We start from the raw sequence: 10565 nt of genomic DNA on the forward strand, positions 1-10565 counted from the left end.
GTTATGTAGCATATTACCAAAGTTGTGTTTATTGTTTGATGAAATCACCATCAATGACCTCATTCACAATTTGTTAGTCCTCCCATGCCCTCGACAAGGATATTCCAATCGAATAACTAGTCTTGATTTCACTAATGATATCCTTTAACGACATGTCAACTAATGGAGTTCTCATCTTGTTGATTAAGACCTTATCAACTTATGATGATTTGACACTTTTTTTAAAAAAAATCTTTCAATATGTGTTTAGGATTAAAGTCTTAAGTGTGCATCTCTTTGACTAACCAACATTGCTAACACAAACAAAATTATTCACAGAATGTTTACATCTTGCCTTTTCCCACTTTTTTCATTCAAATAAAACTTGATCTCTTTATCATTCAACATCTATCTTTAAGTTATGTAGCATATTACCAAAGTTGTGTTTATTGTTTGATGAAATCACCATCAATGACCTCATTCACAATTTGTTAGTCCTCCCATGCCCTCGACAAGGATATTCCAATCGAATAACTAGTCTTGATTTCACTAATGATATCCTTTAACGACATGTCAACTAATGGAGTTCTCATCTTGTTGATTAAGACCTTATCAACTTATGATGATTTGACACTTTTTTTAAAAAAAATCTTTCAATATGTGTTTAGGATTAAAGTCTTAAGTGTGCATCTCTTTGACTAACCAACATTGCTAACACAAACAAAATTATTCACAGAATGTTTACATCTTGCCTTTTCCCACTTTTTTCATTCAAATAAAACTTGATCTCTTTATCATTCAACATATTATACTCTAATATAACTTCTTTAAATAATTTGATATAACAAAACTCCAAACCAAATTTCCATTTAAAATATTTAAGTGATTGCTAATTAGATCTTCCGTATCTTTATTGGGAACATATCTTTCATCTAAACCATCACTGGTAAGCATCTCTCTAAGATACTTATCCTTAAGGTCTTCCTCAAGCAAACCCTATGACATAAATTCTACAACATTTTCAACCGTTGTGCTATACCTAGTTAAATGCATTATGTTTCTTCCATGTTGGACCTTTTGGCTACCATTCTTCTTTCTTTTTCTTTATCATCATTGACATTCCAAATATGCCCAAATAGGGATGGCAATGCAGGGCGGACAATGCGGACTGGCCCGCCCACCCCGCAGGCCACTACCAAAAAGCGTGAAACAGACTCATTAATCTAGTCCGCTAATTTGCTTAGGTTTGCCCTGCATAACTTGTAGTCCGTGCAAGCCAACTGTGGATCGTACGGCGTGACGGGACAGGTTGACCCACTGGCCCACATAAATAATAAACAAAAATTGTGAAGAAAGATTATACCTTACTCATTATTACATTTATTTTATTTTATTTAAAAAATTAAATTTAATGTACTAAAAAATGGAATGTTTTACTTTAATCATCTAAATGAGTTAATATTAAGACTGAGAGTGTATCTAATTTTAAGTAAAGTCTTATATTTAAAATTTGTTAATAAAAAATAATATAAGGAAGAGATTTCAATACGATACTCTTTAACAAATTAGTCATCTTCATTAAAATATTTTGTAGCAAGATACTATGATATATTTACATATATAGAGGAAAAATAAATGCAAAACAAAACTTTAATTATTTTTAATCAAACCTTCTAACAACCCTCATACTTGAATTCATATTTTTATCTTAATTAAATAAATTGAAACATGGATAAAAATTTTAATTTTTCAGCCGAAGAAATAATTTTTTTTTATAATTAATGAAATTTTAATTTTTTTGATTTCTTTTTCTTATGTGGGTTGGCCAGTAGGCCACCTCTTATGCAAGACGGGCAGTGAAATGAGTCTGCATTTATTGTAAGGGAGAGGCCAAACACAAGGTAGGCTTATGCAGAACGGAACAGACTGCATTGTCATCCCTCAGTCCAAATTAAGAATTACTCTAAAAAACACTAAATTATTTTTCACCACAAAAGTTAATATCATCTTCATCATCAAATACATAAACAACTTCAACACAAACATATTTGGTGTTAGTAAATTTTTTAATACTATGAGTAACATTGTTGTATCTATCCTCCTCACTAGCCTTATCCGCTTATCCGCTTCCATTGTGTGATCATAACTTTTGGTTGGTATTGTCTTCCTACATTTACATTGCAATCGACAAAATTTTGGAATAAGTAAACCAAAATCCTTATCTAAACCAAATGTTTTGTCTTCCTCAATAATAATTACATCAAACATCTCTAACATAAACATCCCTAACATAATCATTACCACTAACATAATCATTACCAATGTAAATTTTGGAATAAGTAAACGAAAGTCCTTATCTAAACTAATTGTTTTCTCTTCCTCAATAATAGGTACATTAAGCATCCTTAACATAATCATCACTAATGTGGAAGAAATTGCCATCCACAACACCATCATTCTCACCTGCACACTCCACAAACATTTCAGGAAATAGCACACCTTTAGTGTTACATTGTTTTCGATAATCTCCTTATACTCAAAATCAATAATCTTCCACCATAGTCTCATTGTTTGCTCACCATATCCAAAAACTGTTTTTTTTTTATCATTTAAACAACCATCAAACATTTCACATTTGTATCAATAATTAATCACCCACAATTTCATCAAAAGTAACATAAAAACACAAGAATACAAGACAAATTCTTATCTTGAATTCCAAACTCTGTACACAGCACCATTTAAAAAACGAAATGAGAATCACATTTTTGCAAACATATAAGTAATTAGAGGATAATGGGAGCATTTTCCTTCTAAAGTCCCACACACTTCCAACATTGTCGCTGCCTTCATAAATGTCACTTTACTGACATCATTCCATACTTCTAGCAAAATCGTGTAATTGTTATGAAAATTAATATTTTTAGTTCATATATAAAGATTAAATATTTATTATTAAGGATAAAGTGATAAGTTATGCCCAATTTAACAAATTTATAAAATTAACTAATTTACCTATTTTTTGGACCACATAATTCGACAGTGTGCCTTATAATAAAGATCAAAGTAATACAATTTATAACATAAGACTAGAGAGAAAATACTTAAACGAACATTTACTGAAACAAGTGTGAATATTAAGATAGTTGATGAAACCATATGTTCATTCATATTATTTCAATCTAATTTGAAAAATATTGATTTCAAATTTGGATTGAAAATAATGTAACATGAATAAGGATATAAAATAATTCAATATACAATTTGTTGGCTCATAAGTTTGATTTTGGATTGAGCAGGACATCCTTAATTTGAAGCTTGAGATAAAGTAGTAAAATAGTTCTATCTTTCTAATAAAAATGTCTCTGTCCTTGTGAAGATAATGCTCAGAAAACAAGAGGCCCAAAATAGTTGAACCCAGCCGAGAGCCCCTTTCTCCCTTGGTTCCCTTCATTGTTTTCCAACCCATGCAATGCAAATACATGCTTCCACTGCCATGAAAAGATGATTGCCCTCAAATCCATTCATCCTTCCACTCCTACCAATATCAAGTATAACATCCACCGCAGCGGAATCCTCAACACAAAAGGTTATACTGTGTGCCTCTGCAAGTCCAATGAATCTGATTCTCAAGCTCCCCAACCAGGAGATACACGTAAGCAAGAACTGCTAGTACAAATTGCAATGCTTCAAACTCAAAAAGTCCGTCTCACAAATTATATAGATGAGAGATCTGCATATTTAGCCAAGTTCGGTGAAGAAGCCAAGGCTGAGTTTGACAAGATTGGAGAAGATGCCCTCCAAGGATTAGATGAAGCTAGTGCCAGAGTACGCTTCAACTTTTGAGTTAACTTTTTTATTTGTATTTTGTTTTGGTTAGGAAAAGGCTCAAACCACGGTTAGGGAAAACTTTGTCTCTAGTGCCAAACACTAACCAATCAATCATCAAGCACAGCATGAAGGAAAATCTACATGCCAAAGGTATTTTAGTAATAACCTCTTGTGTTCATTTGTGTTTGGCAGATAATAGCAAACATAGAGAGCCAGAAGGAAGAGTTTGAGGAATCTGCAGAACTCTTCAGACAAGAGATTCAGGAGCGCGAAAAGGAACTACATGAGTTTGAAGTTCGAATGGAGGATGGAAGAAACGAAGGGCTATTCTTTAAGAACCTTAGAAAGAAGGCACCTGTTGACAAAGCAAAAGCTAAAGAGGAGGCAGAAAAAATAAAAAATGTAGCTAGAGAAAAAGCTGGTAGCAGAACAAGAAAAGGCATGTACCTCTTCTTTATTGGCCTGCTTACCTTTGCAATAGTTGATTCTACTGCCTCATCATCAACTGATTGGAGGAAAGAAGCAGTTCTTGGAGCTATTCTTCTGGCTTTAGTTTGTCAGCTCATCTACGAACAGTCGATGTCATCAGAAACTGGAAAAACAATAAAGGCCGATACTGAAGAAAAAAAGAACTGAAGTTCAACTTATACTGAGATTAACTACGAATTTCTGGGAAAGAAAGAATTATTTAATGATATTGCATGAGCAATAAACCCAGGTGGAAGCTTATAACTTGGGCCTGATAACATCATGCAGCTTTGCTTTGGCATCAACAACAGCAGATATTGGTTACAATCACCAAAATCTGGGTAACTAGGTTACGTGTGATGCTTTTCCTTCATATATTTTGTTAAAACAGAAAAACATACTCTTATAATTATCCTAGCTTTTAGAAATGTACATTTGTAAGCTAACTTGTATCTCTGTATCTCCTGTCATGAACTAAGAACTACACAATGTTATTAATTTCTGTACTGCTTAACAAGTTGGTTAATCAATTAGAAAAGTATAGTAATTGCTGCCTGAAATTACAATAAGGCCTGAGGCAGATAAATATCCCAAAAATCCAAACTAATTACCCTTTTCTGTTCAGCCAACTCCAAAATTTAGGCACCCCATAAACAAGCTGCATTGCACCCAAGTACCTGATACCGTAATGTGCCTATGAATTAGATGTAGTCCATCGCCAGCAGCTATTTGCCCAGGGCCTTTAAATTTCCTTCAAATCGCTAGCAGGAAGCATAAAAAATGGTGCTTGGACTCATACCTAAACATCTCAGGAATCCCTTTTCCTGTGAAAGACCAGTAAAATCTTGTGTTTTGGTATAATACTTGTAGGCTTGTAGCTGATGTTGTCAACTAGTGGGAAAAATATTGAAAAAATTATTTTACAAAATTAGTGCACATCACAAAAGAATCAAGTCGAAGCACCTTAAAATATCAATGCTCTAACTAATATATTCCAGGTAATGGCAGTTGGCAGAACACCATGCCCCAAAGCATCATTTAGAACCTCAATTGCATCTGTTACTCTACCACAAGAACAGAGTCCCTTAAGAGTAATATTATACGAGATGATGTCGGGTTGTAGCTCATCTGCTGAGATGTGATCCCAAATCATTGATGCCATTTTGCAGTTTCCAACTTTGTAAAAACCCTCCATAATGGTATTGTAAGTCACAAGGCTAACACACTTCCTCTGCCTCATCTTTGAATAAAGCTGCAGAGCATCCTCCACTTTGCCAGAACAACAAAGTCTATGGATGACAATGTTGTACATAGTAATATCAGGCATATGCCCTGTGTTAAGAAACTGATGCCACAACCTAAGGGCTGTCTCCCCCATCCTGTTCCCATAAAGACCATCTATCAACATACTGCATGTGATAATATCTGGTTTCCATCCTTTTTGCAACATTTCATTAACATAATCAGAAGCCTCAGGAAATCTTCCAGCTCTCAGTAATCCATTTATAAGAATATTATAGGACACAACATTTGGTGAGCAACCTTTGCGGCTCATTTCCCTAAAAGCTTTAACAGCACTGTCAAGTTTGGAATGTTTAACAAACCCATCAATCAGCACATTACAAACATAAAGGTTCAATTGACAGCCACGCTTATTCATAAGTTCTACAACTCCACTCACCTCATCTAATCTTCCTTCTTTGCACAAAGCTTTTATCATTGAGGAGTAAGTAAAAGCATCCACATCCACACCACCTTCCTTCTGTTCAGCCTCTTCCAACACCCGCAAAGCCCAACTCACATGTCCATTCGTACACAAACCCTGAATCATCACACAATACGTAGCAGAATCTGCCTTCGACAAACTACCCCACATCGACATGGCCTCCTCAACCTTCCCATTCTTAAACAACCCCTTGAGAAATATGTTATAACTTCTCACGTTTCGCAAACCCCAGTTCCCCATCTCCTCCCACAACTCAACACATTCCTCAACCTTCCCCGCCTTACAAAACCCATTAAGCATTGCATTACCCGTAACAGCATCAGGCCTAACCCCTCTTCTAACCATCTCCTCGTAAACCCTTCTAGCTCCATCCAAATCCCCCGCTTCACTCAACCCATGTACCAAAGTACTATACGTAAACAAATCATGCCTCCTGTCATTCATCTTCATCCGCTCCCATATCTCCAAACCCTCACCAAACCTCCCACACTTACACAAGCCACTAATCATCACATTATAACTCACCACACTGGGAAACATCGACTCCTCCCTCAACAACCTCTCCCACATTTCTCTCGCCTTCACAAAATCCCCCCTTTTGAAAAACCCATCAATGATCATGTTATAACACACCACATCAGGTTCCACCCCTCGCTCACGCATTTCATCAAACACTTCAAGCGCAAATCCCAAATCCCCACTCTTCGCCGTTGCACCAATCAAAGTACCGTAAGTGACCTTATCAGGGATCAACCCCGCATCCGACATCCACGTCAGCAAACCCCTAGCCTTCTCAAACTTACGCTTCTTACACAGAAGCTTCGTGAGAACGTTGTAGGTTTCGACGTTCGGCGACACGCGCGCGGCTTCAAAGTACTTGAAGAAGTCCTCAGCCCGTGCCCATTGGTTCGATTCAACGAACGCGTTGAGGAGGGTGTTGAAGGAGAGTACGGTGGGGGTGCACCCGAACACGTGCGGCATAGTTTGGAACACGTGCAGTGCTTCGTCGGGCATGCGGTTTTTGGCGTAGGCTTTGAGGAGAGTGAGGGGCACCTCCTCGGGGCAGCGGCAGCGAATGGAGGAGACGATGCGGGGCGTGTGGGCGAGGAAGAGGGCGTGGTCGGCGGCCAGGCGGCGGAGGATGTGGTGGAAGATGGCGGAAGAGGGGAGAAAGCCGGGGCGGCGCGCGGCGGCGTCGAAGAGGTGTAGGGCGGAGAGAGGGGACTTCTGGGCTTTGAGCAGCTTGAGGAGATTATGGGAAGAGAAGGACCTGCGAAGCTCCACCATAACACTGGAGAGTGGAGACCGGGGCGGAAACAATTTCCCCTGCATTGCATATTTGCGTTTGATTGTATAGAGAGTTTGGAATACCCTTATTATAATGTCTGTTTGTATTAAAAGATAAATAGAAAGAAAATCATATGTAACTTAAGTATAGGATATAGGAAGAAGAATTTTAGGAGGTTAATTTTGTTTTGTGAAGAATTTTTAATCTTAATAAACAATTTCAAAAGAAATAAAATGGTAGAAAATTATAAGAGTAATTCATTCTTGGTTTAGATTGAATTTTTTTTTACTCAAATGAGTTAAAGATTAGGGTCGAATTTCTCTTTATCAAGGATCTAAGATCTTTGGAGCTTTGTTGGATCTTCGATATTCTTGGTAGGGGTATTTACGATTATACTTTGACGTTCAAGTCAATTTAGGTATTTAGTTTAAGGTTTTCACCTATTTATAGTGGTAGTATTGGTCTTCGGTTGTATGAATGGTTAAATTATACCAAATAGGGCCCAATTGTCCCTCAATAATGATTTATGGATGTTTACTATGTATTGATCTTAATGATGTTGTTATTTTTTTTCCTACTGTGTGGGATGAGATTCGTAAGGAGTGTCGAGATGTCAAGTAGCAGGATAGGTCTTGGCAATCGGCAGTACACTTGCTTCTCAAGCTCGGGTGTAGCGAATAGTCTAAATTTGAAACAAAAGTTCGTTTCTTCGATTAGTCGATGTGTGGTTGCCTGACCGACAATGTTACATGGTCTGACTTATCGACACTCCGTTTGAAATGATCTAATGGTTGAGATTGGTCATGAGACAGTTTGTCTTCGTTTGTTTTTGCGCCTATCAATAACGTGTGTCGTGGGTTCCACATTTTGTCCGAGAGTCTGTTAGTTGAAGAGTCTTCCTAGAGATAACCATATATTCCCTTTTCGCTAATAGTTTGTTTTTGTCCGAATCAAGGGATTTCGATAAGGGGGTGCCAAATTATTTTGTAAATAACAATTATAATTTTAGTGACTCTGGGAACACTAGTAGGTCATCATCGTGGGTCTGTAGGTGGGGCTGACAATGTGTCAAAGTTGTTGCCTCTCATATCTCCAGGTGTGCCTAAGGAGTTAGGTGATAATGGCATTGGGAAGTTCGACTATGTGTGGGTGGATAGTCGAGTTTGGGAGTTCTTCTCGAGATATCGACATGCCTTTGTGCTTCAGTCCTTTGCCGACAAGTGTAGATATCCTTGAAGATGACATCTCGGATGGTATAATTTTCTTGTGCAGGTGTAAGGCCTTAAATGTTGTCTGCCTTGGACGAGAAGAATCATTTGAGGATTTTTTTTAATTTTTATTCTTATCTAATGTTTGATTGCCACTGGACGAGTTCTCTATGAGGGTCATGCTACTTTAAATGTTGCACCCAAATAGTTGGACCTCGTTGCAGACCTTGTGGCTACTTTGCGAGGCCTTGAGTTTGAAGTCTACTTTGAGGTCCTTTATCCACTTTTATAGCACTAGGCGGGGAGACTTAATAGAATGGTTGTCATTGATTGATCAATTGAGAACCAACCTCCTCACCTATTTCATTTTGTCTTATAAGAACTTCAAGGCGAGATTATTTAAAATTGTGGTCGAAAGGGTGTGTCGCTCATATTTTTATGATGGTGAGACTCCTTGATTTCCATTTTATTGGACTAAAAACCCAACATGATATCATGTGTGGCCAAGGTCAATGGTGACCAAGGACGACTTGGAGATGTTGTTGAATTTAGATTGGCTTCCAGACAAGATACCTATTCAGCTTCTACTTTAAGGATACTTGTTCTCTCAAAATTTGTTAATGTTGATGGTATGTTATTTTTGTCTCTAAACATTGCTTAATGTTTATATGTGTTGAATTGTTTTTTATGCTGGTATAATGGCTTGTGTGAATCCAAATGACAAGAATTATTTTAAAGAGTTAAGAATGTGGTGACAAGCGAATGTTGTTGAAAAGGAAAAGGAAAATGGTGCAGTGGAGGTCATGATGCCGGTTATAACCGTTCTGACACCTAAAAATGTTTCTCCCCCATTAATCCAAAAAAAAAGTTAAAGGACAAGGAAAAGGATCACATCAAGTTCCCTAAATGGCACTTAGGTTGCTCGTCCTCAGGGAGGCCCTGAGGTCAGAGTTCGTCTAGCCTGGACTTCCTACGTCATGATCTCCATGTGACCGAGGGGTCACGATCAACTTGAACCCTTATGATCAAGAGGCCCTCGTGTCGGCCACACTGAGCGAACTTCATGATGTCATCATAGAGCTGTGCCTGCGAAGTTTGGTTCTTTGGAAAATGTTCTTGCAGAGTCAGACTTCTCCTTACTATGCTTGCTCTGGGTCCAAGATCTTCGGTCTCCTCAGGTCTTTGGTCTTCTTAACAAGGATATCTACGATTATACTATGAGACTCAAGTTAGTTTGAGTTGAGTAAAATATATTAGTTTAGGATCAAAATTACATTACATTTCATCTTAGGGTGTTTACCTATTTATAGTAATAATGTTCGACCTTCAGTTATACAAATGGTTAAATCCGAAAGTTCAATTATCTATTAATCCAATTTATGAGTGTTTAGTGTATAATAATATTTAATGATATTGCTAGTTTTTTATGCTATGTGAGAGAAGATTCATGAGGAGTACCAAGATGTGAAGTAGCTAGACTAAAATCGAAAACTAAACAGTAAAAAAACATTGTTATTTTAACATAGTTATTTCTTTAAACATACCCGAGAATATATAGACTCTGTTTCTCTTGACCAATGGTAATGAGATTTTTTTTTATTGAGAGCATTATTTCTCAATTATGTGAAGGTTATTTTATCACACCAAATAAAATCATTTGTATAAAATGAGTCCAATTCATACTCAAATAAAACACATTAATTATGATCAGATTACAAATTCCAAGTCAATACCAAATTTGACTTAAAGCTAAGGTTGGGAATTTTATTGAAAATTTTCAGTGGAAAATTCCTAAGATAATATAGCATAAATGTCCTTCTTTGTTTGAGGACATTAATAGAGTGGCTATTCCTTATGATCAAGCTGCTAATATATATAGTTAGATGAAATAATGTTGAAGATGGAATTCTGAGTTGGAAAGAAGCTTATCACTTGAATCACCAAAGTGGTTAATGGCATGGAGTATGTTCAAATGGCATAATTGGATATACCTCTCTCAAGGTCCTGCAGTGCCAATGCTACCATAATTTATAATTAGTTTTAATATAATAAATATAACATGTTT

At 36.8% G+C, this 10565-nt stretch overlaps 2 protein-coding genes across 6 annotated transcripts; one reads left to right on the top strand and one right to left on the bottom strand.

Moving 5' to 3' along the window:
• The first annotated feature begins 3483 nt into the window (after positions 1 to 3483).
• On the top strand, positions 3484 to 4833 carry LOC137824170 (8-amino-7-oxononanoate synthase). Its single transcript, XM_068629652.2, has 2 exons — positions 3484 to 3807; positions 4003 to 4833. The coding sequence occupies exons 1-2, from the start codon at positions 3484 to 3486 to the stop codon at positions 4444 to 4446; spliced, it is 768 nt and encodes a 255-aa protein (XP_068485753.1). The 3' UTR covers positions 4447 to 4833.
• On the bottom strand, positions 4281 to 7374 carry LOC137824169 (Pentatricopeptide repeat (PPR) superfamily protein). Of its 5 annotated transcripts, none has more exons than XM_068629651.2 (2): positions 4956 to 7374; positions 4281 to 4376 (listed from the first exon to the last, which is right to left on the bottom strand). In XM_068629651.2, exon 1 carries the CDS (start codon positions 7334 to 7336, stop codon positions 5243 to 5245), a length of 2094 nt encoding a protein of 697 aa, XP_068485752.1. In that variant the 5' UTR covers positions 7337 to 7374; the 3' UTR covers positions 4281 to 4376; positions 4956 to 5242. The 5 variants fall into 5 exon arrangements, with proteins under 5 accessions (XP_068485752.1, XP_090150532.1, XP_090150531.1 ...); XM_090294406.1 differs by having other exon boundaries at positions 4281 to 4402; positions 4956 to 7372; XM_090294405.1 differs by having other exon boundaries at positions 4281 to 4402; positions 4890 to 7371.
• Positions 7375 to 10565: the final 3191 nt, after the last annotated feature.

The sequence above is a fragment of the Phaseolus vulgaris genome, chromosome 8 (genome assembly GCF_051622355.1).
Source record: "Phaseolus vulgaris cultivar YP4 chromosome 8, ASM5162235v1, whole genome shotgun sequence".
NCBI classification, from domain to species: domain Eukaryota; kingdom Viridiplantae; phylum Streptophyta; class Magnoliopsida; order Fabales; family Fabaceae; genus Phaseolus; species Phaseolus vulgaris.

Bases quoted from the DNA above. Each gene is read 5' to 3' on its own strand.
- LOC137824169 (XM_068629651.2), bottom strand. From the start codon at position 7,336: ATGCAGGGGAAATTGTTTCCGCCCCGGTCTCCACTCTCCAGTGTTATG.
- LOC137824170 (XM_068629652.2), top strand. From the start codon at position 3,484: ATGATTGCCCTCAAATCCATTCATCCTTCCACTCCTACCAATATCAAG. The intron at 3,808-4,002 runs GTACGCTTCAAC...TGTGTTTGGCAG, and splicing joins TAGATGAAGCTAGTGCCAGA to ATAATAGCAAACATAGAGAG.